The sequence below is a fragment of the Cajanus cajan genome, chromosome 10, assembly GCF_000230855.2.
Source record: "Cajanus cajan strain Asha chromosome 10, NIPB_CcT2T_4, whole genome shotgun sequence".
Lineage (NCBI taxonomy): Eukaryota > Viridiplantae > Streptophyta > Magnoliopsida > Fabales > Fabaceae > Cajanus > Cajanus cajan.
Genome location: NC_138526.1, coordinates 2,059,404 through 2,075,200, shown reverse-complemented (window position 1 = coordinate 2,075,200; position 15,797 = coordinate 2,059,404). Strand labels below are relative to the sequence as shown.

The 15,797-nt window shown below is 31.6% G+C and overlaps 2 protein-coding genes across 6 annotated transcripts; one reads left to right on the top strand and one right to left on the bottom strand.

Moving 5' to 3' along the window:
• The first annotated feature begins 2,162 nt into the window (after positions 1 to 2,162).
• LOC109819069 (small ribosomal subunit protein bS1m) lies at positions 2,163 to 3,111 on the top strand. The gene has a single exon (XM_020384654.3). The coding sequence runs from the start codon at positions 2,240 to 2,242 to the stop codon at positions 2,855 to 2,857; it is 618 nt and encodes a 205-aa protein (XP_020240243.1). The 5' UTR covers positions 2,163 to 2,239; the 3' UTR covers positions 2,858 to 3,111.
• Positions 3,112 to 5,090: 1,979 nt separating this feature from the next.
• Positions 5,091 to 13,817, bottom strand: LOC109819077 (U-box domain-containing protein kinase family protein). Of its 5 annotated transcripts, none has more exons than XM_020384665.3 (10): positions 13,476 to 13,817; positions 12,609 to 12,813; positions 12,012 to 12,091; positions 11,811 to 11,932; positions 9,537 to 9,727; positions 8,643 to 8,962; positions 8,119 to 8,220; positions 7,413 to 7,841; positions 5,925 to 6,677; positions 5,091 to 5,522 (listed from the first exon to the last, which is right to left on the bottom strand). In XM_020384665.3, exons 2-10 carry the CDS (start codon positions 12,802 to 12,804, stop codon positions 5,340 to 5,342), a joined length of 2,376 nt encoding a protein of 791 aa, XP_020240254.1. In that variant the 5' UTR covers positions 12,805 to 12,813; positions 13,476 to 13,817; the 3' UTR covers positions 5,091 to 5,339. The 5 variants fall into 5 exon arrangements, with proteins under 5 accessions (XP_020240254.1, XP_020240252.1, XP_029124818.1 ...); XM_020384663.3 differs by having other exon boundaries at positions 12,012 to 12,133; positions 12,633 to 12,813; XM_029268985.2 differs by having other exon boundaries at positions 12,633 to 12,813.
• Between the last annotated feature and the right edge of the window lie 1,980 nt (positions 13,818 to 15,797).

Below are 15,797 nucleotides of genomic sequence, written 5' to 3'. Positions count from 1 at the left end.
TTGAAGAAATTCAGCATGGAGAGTTCTTCTTCTTGTCCCACACCAATGATCACATGGAAAGACTTTACTGCAAATAGTGAATTAATGAATAATCCCAGTCTTTTCTGCAAAGCTATTGGTGCACTCCAATATTTGACTAACACAAGACCAGGCATCACATATTCTATTAATAAATTAAGTCAATATTTGAGCTCTCCCACAGTACTACATTGGCAAGGTTTAAAAAGAGTACTTAGATACTTGCAAGGCACTCAAAACTTCTACTTACACATCAAACCAACTACTGATCTTGACCTCACTGGATTCTCAAATGTTGATTGGGCAACCAGTCTTGATGATAAAAAATCAATTGCAGGTCTTTATGTCTACTTTGGAGAAACACTAATCACTTGGTCATCTAAAAAGCAAAAGGTAGTGTCAAGGTCTAGCACCAAATTTGAGTATCGAGCACTAATTGACTTAGCAGTAGAAATCTCTTGGATAAAATCATTATTGCAAAAGATTAAATTGTCCATACCAAGAACTCCAACACTGTGGTGCGACAACTTCAGTGTCAAAGCACTTGCTTCCAACCTAGTAATGCATGCAAGATGAAAACATATTGAGGTGGATGTAGACTTTATTCGAGATAAGGCGCTGAAGAATCAGATTAAAATTGCCTATGTCCCATCAACATATCAAATTGCTGACTATCTTATTAAGCTTTTCACGCATACTCAGTTTAATCAACTTAGAGACAAACTTGGAGTGATTGCAGCACCGACAAGTTTAAGGGGGCAGGGGGCGGGGGGAGGAAGTTAAAGGATAAGAAATCCTTAGTTGGTTCATAACCATAAATGGTGCAGTATATCTATAAATGTGGTAACAATCCCATAAGTGAGGCAATCCCAATATGATAGAATTTTAAATATTATATGTAACATATTTCTATCATAATTAGACCACAAATTTAGAGATGAAATTAGTTAGCATTGTATCTATAAATAATAAGGCTCTCTACCTCTACACTACAACAAAGAAATACAATATACTTTCATTCCTTTTTTGTCTGCTCCTATTTTCTATCTAGTATATGGAATTATACTTTTTTTATATTAAATTATATTTTTAAGATATAATTTAATCTTTTAATATTTAAATATATGTTTAATATTATCTTTTCATTTAAATTGACATTAACTACGTCAATAAAATAAGATAAAAAAGAATATTAAATATTCTTTTAAAATTAAAAAATCAAACTGAATATTTTAAAAATATTAAGATCAAATTAAATATTTTAAAAATAATAAAACTAAATTGAGGAAACATTTATCAAATATTTTTTTTAAAAAAAATTAATTTTTTTTAACTTACCTTAATAAGATCATGATAACAAATTCCTTATGGGTGCTATCCTGTTTTCTCCTTCATATTGCTCCAGTTAACACATTCGTAAGAATTTTTTACATAAATAATATTTAAAAAAAAAATTACAAAAGTAACATATGTGCAACATTATTTACTCAACTAGAACTAATCATCGTTCATGTTTAGAATTCGGTTCCCGGGAAACCGAATTCTGAGCTTCAATATATTTATTTTTTACAACTCAGAATTCGATTCCTCGGGAACCGAATTCTGAGTTGTTTTAATTTTTTTTTTTTTTACATTTGTGGCCCAGTCTGTGCAAGTTTTGGAAGTGGAATGGGCCGTTCTGGAAGCAAAACGACTCGTTCTGCTTAAACACTTAGAGTGTTTTTTCTAAAATTGGAACGACCCGTTCTAATTTTAAAAAAAGCACTCTAAGTGTTTAAGCAGAATGGGCCGTTCTGCTTTCGAAACGGCCCGTTCCACTTCCAGCATTCGCCCAAAATGGGCCACAAACGCGAAAAAAAAAAAAATAAAACAACTCAGAATTTGATTCCCCGAGAACCGAATTATGAGTTGTAAAAAAAAAAATATATTGAAGCTCAGAATTCGATTCTCCGAAAATCAAATTCTGAGCATGAACAGTGGTTGATTCTAGTTAGGTAAATAATGTTGCATGTTATTTTAGTAAATTTTTTTTAAAAAAAATTTATTTACATAAAAAATTCCATTCGTAATCCTCTTTATATTTTCAATTCCTTTAATTTCAAGTGAATTTTCTCTTTCTCTCCTTTTACCCTAATTGAGTAGTGTCCTTATATATATATATACTGCCATACTGGATGCTTCTGATGAATAGAAGAGGAAGAGGAGGAAAAAAAAGCTTACAATGAGCATCTATTTGAGTCGATTATTTCCAAGATCTAATTCCAGTTTATTTTTATGTAGTGGAAAGGGCTTACAATCAGAAGTTTTACGCTTAGGGAAAGAAACGTTCTTGGTGGATGCAGGACCTGGGACCCCCAAAATTTGTATGCAAGATGAGCTTACAGGAGTGCCAATCAACGGAGCCACCAGGTTTGAGAATAAGGTGGGATACCTGGATGTAGTGGCCGGTGAATCACTGATCAAAAAGAAGATTTTGGAGAGATTCTTCATCGATCTAGTGGCGGGCGAATCACTGATGAAAGAGCGAGCAGCCGCCAGGTTTAATGATTTGGTGGGATCCACAGATGTAGTGCCTGGTGAACCGCTTCTTCTTCTTCCACGAAGATTCAGACAAAACCTAGCTTGGATGGAACTCAACAAGATTTGGCGAACCAATACAAAGGTAAAAGGCTTTATTATTGACAAAGTAAAAAGGGGAGGTTATTCAGTAGCCATCGCGGGTTTCATTACTTTTCTTCCATTCCGTTCTTACATCAAAAGAAGAAGGGAAAAGATATCCAATGATCGATTCACCATTCAGAGCATTAACCCCAAAAGGACGAATATTGTGGTGTTCTAACAGCGGCAGATCAATTTTAGATCTTTAGGTTGAATTTTATTGATAAGTTTTTGGATGATGAATTTCATCACCTAGGATTTTCTGGATTATGTTTTTTGTGTTTCATTCTTCATTTTTTTTCTTCTTTCAAAAGTTTCAGAATGTTCATTATTTCAAGTTTATGCTTCTGGGTTATGCTTTTTTTTGGATTATGTTTGTGGACTGACATATTTTTTATCTTCTCATTGTGTATTTTATTTAGTTGTTATCTTGTACTTGACTACACTCTCATTTTCTATTTGTCACATGACCTCCCACATGTTCTGCTTTGATCTCAACTCACACATAACATGCTTTTTTTTTTTTTTGTTTAAATATGGATTTTAATTTTATTCTAGAGAAGAATTTATTGCAGATTTTAAGTGCATACTTTTTAGTTGTTCGTTGTTTCATTGTAAGATATTATGTTTATACTTTATATATATATATATATATATATATATATGGGTTATAATTACGTCAATGTAACTTTTACTAAATATTATAACCGTTAAATAACTTTTACTAATTACTAAATATTATACCACTCAATAATTTTATGCCTGAGTGCTTCCGAAATTCCTCTAGTACTACAGTAAAATGAGGTGTCAATGTCCTAAATTGTCAAAAGGTGAGCATTGAAGTTTTGGTTGGCCTGGATGTATGAAAAGGTTGAACTCCCCTAGAATGCGCAACATGAGTTGACCACATTCCAAAAGGAGAAGTTGAATCTTTTGAAGAATTAGAGAAATTCGACTTCCACGTTGGGTCCTAATCTAACAGCTTGGTACTTGATTGTTACTACTTAATTAGTTGTCATAGCTTGGCACTTAATCATCAAAGGAGAGTCATTTCTTCCTCATGAAACTTTTGTTGCTGTTCGCTTTGTGTTTTTCATTGCTTCAATTCTTGCTGCAACTTTGTTAACATTTGGTCATTGTTTGGCATTCCATAATGCCTGCTTGGTAAAGTTCTTGTTCCAACTATTGTCTCAATTTGGTAAAGTCCCTAGGAAAGATTTTTTTACAACCCTACAATGGAGGCCAAATGTTCTTACTAAGAAATGAATGCAAGAAGTCTTCAATTGGAAGTCCTCGATCCTTGGGTTCTCGATCTTTGGCTTTCAGGTGTCAAATGGTTTGTACTTGTAAAAGGAACTCTAATGCCTAAGTTAGCAAGTGTTTGGAGTGATTGAGTGTGTTGTACATGTTACGTACCTTATGAAGGTCTGATGCAATATATTTATATGTAAAAAAATGTCACCATTGAAGATATGGTCGTTAAGTATATTCGTAATAGCTGAAAGTTACTCTTTGTAATGATTGTGACGAGAGTTTGACCTTGGTCAAATTATCTTCCCTTATGCATTTCGGTAGTCTTGATGCTAGTAACTGAATACATATCAAATCTTCCAAGTTCTTTTGTAATTGGGGGCCGACAAGTTATTGGCCTTGAGATCTCTTCGATGCATAAATTGTACAACTCAAACATGTATTCAAAAGTAAATGACACAAAATACCTATCCAGTGGTTAAGTACGTAGATGTATCTAGCATTAGCATGTATTAAAATAAGTTTGTTGAGTGTTACAATAATTATTTTAAAAATTATGTCAATAATAATTTTTTAAGAAAAATTACACTCACATTTTCTGAGATTTGTTTAAATGACTCATATCTCTTCTCTAATTTTAAAAAAACACTTCCCTTATAATAACATCATTAGTTAAAGGGATAGAAGAAGAATAAAAGCCAAAAATATAAAAGTCGATTCATATTTTATCAATCATATATACATTTATTCATCGTTTCTGAATTATGTATAATGTTTTTGTCTTTATTATGAAAATTTTCATTATTCTTCAATTTTGAAAATAATAATTTCTTAGTCTATTCTTTGAAATTGTTCCTTAAAATTGGTATATTTTTAAATCACAACATATATGATATTTATGGTATAATTTAGGGGTTAAAAGTGAGTAAGAGATCAAATCTCATTCAAATGTTAACACTTGCATTAATAATTTGTTTTCTCTTAAAAGTGCATAAATGGTGTTATATTATATAAGGGATTGTATGTGTCAAATAAATAAATAAGGGAGGTTAGTGTTTACTTGAAAACTAAAAGAGAGATGTGTATCATTTAAAAAGACGGAAGTTAGTGTAATTTTTCCTAATTTTTAATTGGTTGACATTGTAAATTTTTATTTTTTGCACTTTTGTAAAAATCAAACTCTTTATTTATAGTAAGAATGACATATGAGAGTATACACAGAATCAGACAATAAATCAAATTTATCTACACTTTGAAAATCAATCTCCCTAAATTAACCAAACCGCTTGCTTGGATGTACAATTACAAGCAAAATGTGCATCCAAGACACTGCTATGCTACATGTCATACGGCACCCTACATCAGAGAAGTCATTGGTATCAACATCAAGATGGAGAAAGATAATGTTTATATCACGATTCTCTGGACTTCCACTCCAAAATTGCTGACAGAAGTGTGTAATTAGGAATTAAGTGCTTATGAGGTAAAGCCATGTTTGTCATTGGTGATTTGTCGTTCTCTTGGAGCCACTTTTCAATTGCTTTACGATCATATGTGTATCCATCCGCAGCAACACAAGGATCATCCATCACATCCTGAATCAAACAAAGTATAGCAAACATCTTCAAGAACATTAACAAGATAGTTGGAAAGTAAAATACAGCTCAAGCCATAATGTTAACTAGTTAATATATATGGACAGAATTTCATTGTTTTTGCCAAGACCAGAATCTAGTGGAGACGGAGAAAAATTATAGGTGAAATCATTCAAGAGAATTTATAGATTAATGGTTTGGTTTGTTATCATACATGATTTACATTAGAACATTATGGCATTGTTTGATCTTGTAGCTGACTTCACCTGGTAGAAAAAGGCTTGGTTGTTATTGTTGTTGTGAAAAGAATAAAAAAACTCTTTACCCAAAAGGATAGATAATCCATTTTTATTATTGTGGCATAGAAAATCAATTTACTGCCACTAAAGAGTATTAAATTACCTGTAGTATTGGACAGATGAAGTGATTAGGAGGTTTGGATTTAATAGTAACAATTGAAGAAGAATGTTGGGCCCTATCAACAACTTCTTTCAATCTCTCTAGTGTTGGAAGCACATGATCTTGTAAATCAGGTCGGTCTCTACGCCGAAGTTCTGCACAGCTCAGTCCTAGCAAAGCCAAGTCTAGTGTCTCTTGAAATGACCAAGACCCTGCCTCTGGATCCAATATATCTGTTAAGTTCCCGCCATCAATTGCTGTTTCAACCTTATGAGCAAGTGCTATTGCTGGTTTTGCTGTCAATAACTGTAAGATCACCATTCCAAAAGCATAAACATCTGATTTTGGAGATATTGACCCAGTCCTTTGGTACTCAGGATCTATGTAGCAGAGTGTCCCAACAGGTCCCGTGTCATTGTACATCGTAGACAAATTATCTGAATGGAGCACTGTAGAAAGGCCAATGTCACCAATCTTGCTGACAAGGTTACGACCAAGCAAGATGTTTGCCGGTTTCAGGTCTCGATGAATGATAGGTTCTGGCTTAGAGCTATGAAGGAAGGCCAGAGCCGATGCGACTTCCCAAGCTATTCGAAACCTCTCAAACCATGGGATTGGAGCAGTGTTGTTTTTTCGTAGTAGACTGTCCTCCAAGTTACCATTCTCCATATATTCATACACCAGGCATCCATGATCAGGACACGCACCAAGAAGAAGAAGCAAGTTTGGATGACGAATTCTGCTCAATATCTCTAACTGGGAGCAAAGAAAAGATATAAATTAGTCCGTTGTCTGGTTCAATTCCAGTCTTATACTCATTATTAGATGTACCTTTTCATTATTATTATTTGAAGTAGTAAAGTTATAGGATGCTAGTGCTGGAATTATGAAAAAACATAAAAACTTACTATGTATGTTGAATTTAGAGTGGGAGATTTAGAGAACAAAAAGTTTTCTTATTCTAGAGAATGTAGTAAATAGGTTCTGCGTATCATCCACATACATGAGTGTGTATATAAACTCTTGCTAGACCTAGTGGAGACTACGCAAGGATTATAATAAGTGATTTAACTTAGTTGACACTAATATCTATGAACACTAAATGCATACAAACATGAGATACATGAAAATAATATTTCCCAAGTACATTAAATACCATTACAACAGCCTCCGATCAACATCTCTGAATTGGTGGGTATCTTGTTAGAAAGAATGAAAGAAAACAATTAATATATAAACCATAAATTTTAGAAGGGAAATATATGTAGAGCAGAATGGTTAATCTTAAGAAAACTATATTGGTTAATTTAACAAGAAACCATCATATTTGAATTAGGATTATAAAACTTTGATATGCCTAGTAGAAAATAAAAACTTTACATTGAAAATGCTAGAAACATCTTCAGCAATAAAGCACTATATACTTCTTCTTTTGTCTTATATTATGGAACATTATTGTGCATATCCATTTTATTCATATAACTTCCATACCTCCTGCTGGAATTGCTTGCTTTCGCAATTTTCATTAGTTTTGAGAACCTTAACAGCAACAGTTGTGTGATACAAACTGCACTTATACACTATTCCATATGCTCCCATTCCAATCTTTAGATCTTCAGAGAATGATGAAGTAGCTGAGACTATTTCATCCCATGTAAACTTCCGGTACTGTGGCATGGAACCACTGAGAGCATCCTCCAGCTTTTCTTTCTCTTTTGCAGCACGAATGGCTTTCAACTCCGTTTCTTTCCTTTCTGCAGCTTCTCTATCAGCACATTCTTTCAAATATTCAGCTTCTCTTGATGCATCTTGATATTTCTCTTTTTCTAGTTTTGCTAATTCTATTGCTTTCTCCTCCTTAGCAATAATCTCCTTCATTTTCATGGTTTCTTCTGTTCGTCTCTTGGTTAGGTCATTCAGCTGTTCAAAGCATAAAGGATGTTACTCTATTTGACAATGCCAGCAAGAGAATTCAATTGCAGGCGTATGGAAGGTGAATTCATCCCCAAGGTGCTATTATATGATAATGTATTTTTATGAGTGCTAAAGGAAAGAAAGAGAACCAAACAATGAATAAACCCGAGACACGACATGGGGCAGGGATTCCTTAAAAAAATTATTGTACTTAATAGATAGCAGAAAGCATTGACAAATAGTAGCTGGGAAGTGTTTCTAGCCATAAGAAAATAGATATTACCTTTCGGGATGCTTCAATTTTCTCACTTTGAGCTACTGCATGCAGTCCTTGGGCATGTCTTAGTTCAATTCTCAACTTTTCCAGCTCAAGGTTAAATTTTGCCTGATCAAATAAATGACAATAAAGAAAGTTCACTTGTAAATGGGAATTGTGTCTAGCTGGAATTTTCTGAAGCAATAGCTGTGTGACAAACTACGTATAGTTTTCTATGAAGGATTGCATATTAATCAGAAGCAGGGCTAGTGCACCACATAGTCGGACAAACATATTTGTAGTTTTGCTTTTGCATGAAGCAGGAGTAGCACAATGATTCTAGTCAAGATGAAAAAATTTATTACATTGCTAGTCTTGTAAAATTTATGTTACAATGAAAACCAAAAAGATATGGGTTCTTTACACCCACTATTAACTCATATGACAAGCATATTTATGACTATGTTTTCCCATGAGGGCACCATCACCTAATGTATGAGTTGGAAATAAGTTCTGTTTCATCAGAGAAAAAAGAAAGAAATTTCAATTACCTGCCTATTAGGTGACGGAAGTGAAGTTGCAAGTGTCAACTCCTTGCCAGAAATTTGATCGTGAACCCAAGATTCAGTATCGGAAATAAAGCTTTTGCAACTAGAGACCCGACTTAAAGAATGATCAATGTCCGAGTTTCTGGCGGAACTTGTAGCAGTATCTCTCCCAAGATCTAGAGATTGGCCTCTAGAATGATTAGTTTCAACTAAACAGGGAGTTGTGCTGAGAAGGGAATGGTTTATACTGGAAAGAGCTTGAAATCGTTGTGTTGCTAGGGAAGAGGAGTGTAAACCAGCATATGATGAAACTGATGTAGATTCTGTATACATTCAAAAATCATAACAATTATACGCTACTTGGTAGTAGATTTTTATGTTTTCCATGATGCAACACCAGCTAGAATTTCCAGAGAAAAATTAAATAGATCGTTGAAAAAAAGCATACCAGGGTGATACCTTTATTAGCAATTTAAGTGGGTAATATGAACATTGTATGTTGTAGTAGAACTTGTAAATACAGTGTCATATTTTAGGTGTAGATGATTTTTTTTTTTCTGTGTTTCCTTATTTCTGATAACCCAGACAGAAGTGCTTGGGAAGCTATGAATTGAAGAATACATATGAAAGTCTATCATTTACAGGAGTATAAGCAGGTTCCTAACTGTGTACTAACAATGTTGCAACACAAAAATGTTGAATTAGAAAATTTCAGGTATTGGATACCTGTGCTGATGTGATGATACTAGCAACCGTGATTTGTACACAATTTCTATAGACTAAGACATGTGGAAAACAATAATTTAAGAATTTGAATATGATCTTAGTAATGACATTTATTTAGGGTATATAATTTTCTAAATCATAGTATTGCAGAAGTTACTATTAGTAGTATACCTGTTTGAGAGGTGGAATGGTAGTTTGATGAACTGCTGGAGGAAAAACTGGTTTCACTAGCATCATCTATAATGCTTCCATCAATAGGCATGTCTGATGGCCGTATGGACAATTTTCCCTTTGAAACAGCATAAATTGTACAAAATCTTGGAGTGCATGCTGATATTTTTGCAGACATACCCTTATGTTTACTGAAAACAAGACATTATTACAAAGGAGGAATATGATCAGATAGAAACCACAAGAAAAAGCTTTGGTTGATTTTTGAAATGAAACATTATATACTTAACACTACTACAAATTGAAAAATATTCCAGGCTTATCATTGATTTCTGTTTAAAAATCCATAAATATATAATGCTCTCTGTATATGTTCATATACAATACCAATTCATCCTAAAAGCTCAAAGTATTAACGGAGGACCAGAAATGGTTTTTATCATGAATACTTTCAATTAAGTTGAAGCTCTCGTTCAAGTATTTCAATCTCCTAATTCAGAGTTGTCCGGGCATATTACCATGAAACAAGCAGGAGGGACTTTTCTGACTTTGTCAACAAAGTCAAAATATTATTAAAATATTTCATCCACGGTTAGAACTTGGAAGTGGTAATCTTTTTATCAGCTGTCTGCATAACATTGCCCTAGTTTACAACAAAATTTCGGTCATGGAAGTTTTTAGTGAGAAGACTCGCTTCTATGCCTCACTATATTATGTACAAAGGTTGGTAGAAGTACTAACTTTCAGGTTCTGTTACAAATCTACTTGGTGTGTGTTTGAAAACTCGTTTGGAGCTTTGCAAATGAAAGTTCCCACTTTCCAAAGCAGCAATTGTAGAAGGAAGGAGGAAAATGGATTGGTGTTCAGTTGAACTCAACTGAGTTCCAAACATACACTTAGTCAATAAATCATCTTACTGTATACCAAAAAAAAGATAAAGTCATCCTATAAACTATCTGCAAGGTTGTTCTTCTTCACTCCTTCTGAACAAGGTTGTTCTTTACTGCCAGCTGGCTCATTTTAGCAGCCATGTTAAAACTGTTTCACTTCATTTTGTATAATGTCATAACAGTGTTGGAAGAAGAAAACTTCAGCCAATAAATTTAGGGGAAATTTTAAACTAGATTATAAAGTGCAAGGATGAGACTAAAGACTAACGAGCTAAGAAGTTTAAGGAACAAGCGACATTTTAGCATGGAGTATATCACCTTGTTAGGAAAATGCTTCAGGGTTGAAACATGTCCACGTTCAGATTATGTTATTTTTTATTTGTTGTTATTTTCCTAGCCTTAAGGAGTCAGGAAGCTTGAAGTGCTTTGTTATCCCTGTTTCTGTTGGTGGCTTATTCCTAGGACTATTTGTTAGTGGGTAGTTATTCTTTAATCTTTATAAATTGTATGTGGAATGCCCACAAAGTCAGACTTTTATTATTCAATATAATTTTTTGTTCTCCATTAAGCAAATTCTGCATTTCTTTTCTCTTGAAAATTTTCAACACACTAACTCCATTCTAAAATGTCTAGGTAAGATTTCATTCTTTTGACTTTTTTATGATTAAGCAACCTCAAATCTTTCCATCACACATCAAAAAAGGGATATTAACAATACACACTTTCTGAGAGTTTTTTTTTATTGTTGGTTAAGATTCATTGCAAATCATAAAATCATGAATGAGACTCATTCAATAGGATACGGGATCCATATAATTTTGTGATTTCCAATTAATAAGAATTTGTTTAAAAGAGTGTGCTGCTACATTTCTCATATAAGCAATATTGATGATCATTTGTTTCTGATCAACTAAGACAGTTGCATAGGCCTTTTCATATTTAAAAAGAATAAATAAAAACAAATGAAGTCCCATTTGTGATAAGCCAACAAATAGTAATAGTAAAAAAATGGTCCTCCTAAATCCCAATATCCAAGACTTCATGGGTGATTACTGATTAGTTCTATAGCGTGGTTCCTTTAGTGCATGTTTGGATTAGCTTTTGAAACATGATTCTACATTCTCTCTCCACGTTAGATATCAATTTTACGTGGAAGTAAAAATTTTTTGCTTCAAGCAAATGTGAAAATTCACGTTAGAGTTAAAAACCACATGCACTTAGTGTATGGTTTTTCCCAAAAATGAATCATCTGTCATAGGTAAAAGGTAGAATGATTTTGTTTTCATTATGTAAGTAATTTCTTTTATTTAATAATTAAACAAAGGTCCTTAAGAAGTAAGAACCAGTAGCTTGTTGAATTATACATCAGGGTTTCAATAAATACCTTTTAAATATGCCTCGAGAAGAAGCTCCAACAATAAGTTTGGTTATAACACCCTTAGCTACTTCCTCTGCTATTGCAGTTGCCACATCATCTGATTCAATCACTACGACATCTACATGCACCTGCACCAACAATACAAGAATATAGACCCTATATTGCATTAGTTATTCTAATTAATCTCCATGAGCAACAATATCTGACCTTTCTTTGCTCACACAATCTCTTGAAAGGTAGAAGCATTTGATTTATTTGCCACTCCACTTCCTTTTTGAAAGCAGTTGCTACATCATTACGCACTTGTGAAAGAGGGATCACATTTCCCACTGTAAGTACAAAAATGTTAAATTATCCTAATGAAATAATTTTAAAAATTCTTGCTAAGCTAATTCATAATAACCTCCTACCAGTTGTCACTTATGTATAATCAAATTACTTATCATATAGAATACCTTAGAGTAAGCCACATAAGTTACCAATCTACACAAGCTGATAACTCTAAAATGTTATAGAAAACAGAATAAGATACATGGCCTAAAATTAAGTTCCAAAGTTTTGTCATGTTAGAAAAAGTAATGTAGATACAAAAAGTTCACTAACTTCAAGACACAACACAAAACTGCTAATTGAATAGTCCTTGAACATTTTACAAATAGATCAGACCCCAGAAACCAACTTCTTTGGGTTGTTGCAGTTATCATTATTATATTTAGAAGTTTCTAAATCTAACAGGAAACATTTTACAAATTTTAAATGCATATTGTTGCTTTGTTGATCATAATAATCATAAAAATATATTACTTGGTGTTGGAACTCCTTTTATACCAGCATGGACATGTATCAGCTTGAAGACAATCATTCCCTCAGGAACAAACTTATTAAGTGCCCACTGTACAACATATTTACTTTTCTTGTTACCCTTGATTGCCAGAGCAACAACCGAAGATGAGGAATGCTGAGATATATTATTCGCATCTGCCTCTTGAATCCTATCCATCTCTCCTCTCTACAAAGAAGAAAGTAAATTATCTTAACAGTTGAAAAGAAACAATAAAAAAAAATGAATGTTCTACTAGAAAAGCAAGGCACTTGCAGGTACTAAAGTTAACAAAGCTCTAGCTGTGTCATAAGAACTTCATTAAAACACTTGCAGCACAGATTTCTCAAACCAAACTAACCTTTGCTCCTCAACCACTTACTTATCCATCACAACAAAAGCAGAAATGCATTGAAGACTTTGAAACATATGAATAAATGACCATCATACGAAGTGTTTTTGAAAAAAGAGAGAAAAATAATTAATCCCAACTGATTGGACAAATAACCAGCTAAATCAAGGACAAGGGTTTCAAGCTTCAAATTTCAAATAATTGAATTCCTGAATTTCATGAAGACAAGCTTTTTCTCTGAATGCATGAGCCCAAAAAACCTAATCCCCAAAAAGAGAAAAAGCACCTTTTCCCCCAATTTCCATCTTTGAATAAACAACTACAGGCCCCAGAAAAGAACCTAGTATACAATTATTAACTCTAAAAGAGAAAAGGGGAATTTTAAAGATCCAACCACATGGACAAAGAGAGTGAGAAAAAATCAGAAACCCATATGATTAATATACAAAACAAAACTTACAAACAAACAAAACAACCAACATAACAGGTTTTAACTAACCAATCAAACACCAGCTTAGTTGAATGTTGAAACTATGAAGTGCCTCAAACCCTGGTTAATGATGTTACCACCACTCTTCTCCAATATGAAACTATTTTCAAGTCTCAACTCCAAAAATTCTGAGAACTGTTCTGGCTTACACATAAAAGAAAAACAAACAACGTGAAACACAGAAATTCAATGGCCCCATCACGCTTTCTATTAAATTAAATGCATCAACCTAACCACCCCTTCAGGCAATGTCCACCTTAAAAGGGAAACTGTCACTATCATATTGAGGTTTTTGTTCATGCAATTAAACAGTTCAAAAATTTCCTGAAATATAAAATTAAATGAGTTAAAATCAACATGTTCAACGCAATTGGTAGATAATTACCGATTCTTAGAGGTTCAATTTCTAATCATATATTGATAGAGATAAAACTCACTTTAATAAATAAATAAAAAATGATTACAACTGCTTTGGAATTTTGAGAGAATTTTCAATTGGGTTTGTGGCTTCCAATTTTCAACGCAAGCCACTGACATTGTCGACTTAGTCAAAGCTCTAGCCGCCTTCAGACATGTTTAGTTTACGATAAGTGAAAAGAAATGAAAAAAAATATAAAAATGAGCGAAGATACTTTGCGTAAACAATAGAATATTTTGACTATTGGAATATTCGGAATCATATTGGAAATAAATCATTAAAATTATCAGTCAACTAGTCTTTAATACTACTTCAGACTTAATAATAAGTAATATAAAACAACTTATTAAAAAAATAATAAATATGGTTACTTTTAATCAATTCTACCTACCTCTATTTCAATTTATAAGTTTATAATAATTGGTTACATAGATTAAAATATTTTTAAACTTAAGATATGTTCTCTTAATTTATTAAAAAACATCAATTATGAATTTTTTAAAAGATATGAATTTTAATTGATTAGGAGAATATTCCTTCCGTACTCTGTAACGAGAAAAAATATTTTTTTATTTTTAAATATAAGTAAATTTAAATACTTTTGCATTATAATATAATTTTTTTCTTCTAAAATATCCTTCTTTTAATACATAATTTTTCAATTGCACTACTTTTTTTTACCATTTTTTTTAATATTTGTAAAAAGAAAATTCTTATAATAAACAATATTAATTATGAGAGAGAAGTGGTATGTGACATGCATTCTAATTGATTAATTAGATTAAATGATTTTCTTAATTTTGGTAAATAAGGTATTTGGATCTTATATATGAAAATAAAAGTAATATCATTTATTTTGAGTTGTTGTCATATTTAATGTTAGTCATGAATATATAAAAAATAGAGTTAAGAATAAGTAAAAATAAAAAATTTAAAACTAATGATTATCGTTTATAATTAAGATTAAAAAATTAATTTGTTATCTATAATTGGTAACAAAAGGTAAGGTAGTATTATTAAAAATAAGAAAAGTTGTTACCTTACTTTTATAATTATCAATTAATTAATCTTTTGATTGACATCACTAATTGTCTTTGTCATTAACATTACAAAATTAATAAGTTTAATAATTATGTACCAATATTTTAAAAGAGTTTTATTATATCAATTACAAATCATGGGTAATATAACTTTTACGACTATTATTATAAAAATTAATAAATTAATAAATTAATAATACATAATAATTTATAATTAAATAATAATATAAAATTATTTTATATCGTCAATTTGTAATTTATTTTCTCTTTTTAAATTTGTCAAACCTTGATTTATTTAATTTAATATGTGTTTAGATTGATGTTGAAACAACAAATAAATATTTTTGTGACAAACTCTGATTTTGCACCGCGGTAAATTTTTATCACCAGATCAAACACAAGGAATGAAATTAATTTAGGCACATGCAATGGAACGAGAGACTAGGTTAATTGATATGTATTGAAGTTAGAAATGGTTTGGTTTTTGAATAAGTGTTTATAAGTTATTATTTTTTTTATTTTATTTTAGTGGAACGAAGACATTTCGTGTCTTTAATATTACACAGGTGGTTATATTTTTTTTTATATATATATTTTTCATTTTATTATTTATCCATAAGGAATTATTACATAATTAAATAGAAATAAATAAATAAATAAATGGAGACAAAAACAGTTATTTAAAAATCTATTCTTTTTATTAATAGTTATAAATTATGTCTCAAAATAAAGGATAATTTCATATTTAATATAATATCAATTAATTATTTCTTCTACTTTTATTATAATATTTTTTATTTTTAAACATAAACAAATTTAATTATTTTTACATTATTTAATAATATCTTTTAAAGATATTTTTTCTTTAATACA

Excerpts from the sequence above, each read along its gene's own strand:
- LOC109819077 (XM_020384661.3), bottom strand. The coding sequence starts at position 12,804 with ATGGATAGGATTCAAGAGGCAGATGCGAATAATATATCTCAGCATTCC. Across the intron at positions 11,933-12,011 it reads GATTGTGTGAGCAAAGAAAG|GTGCATGTAGATGTCGTAGT; the intron begins GTCAGATATTGT and ends TTGTTGGTGCAG. Across the intron at positions 5,523-5,924 it reads TCATCTGTCCAATACTACAG|GATGTGATGGATGATCCTTG; the intron begins GTAATTTAATAC and ends TGTTTGATTCAG.
- LOC109819069 (XM_020384654.3), top strand. The coding sequence starts at position 2,240 with ATGAGCATCTATTTGAGTCGATTATTTCCAAGATCTAATTCCAGTTTA.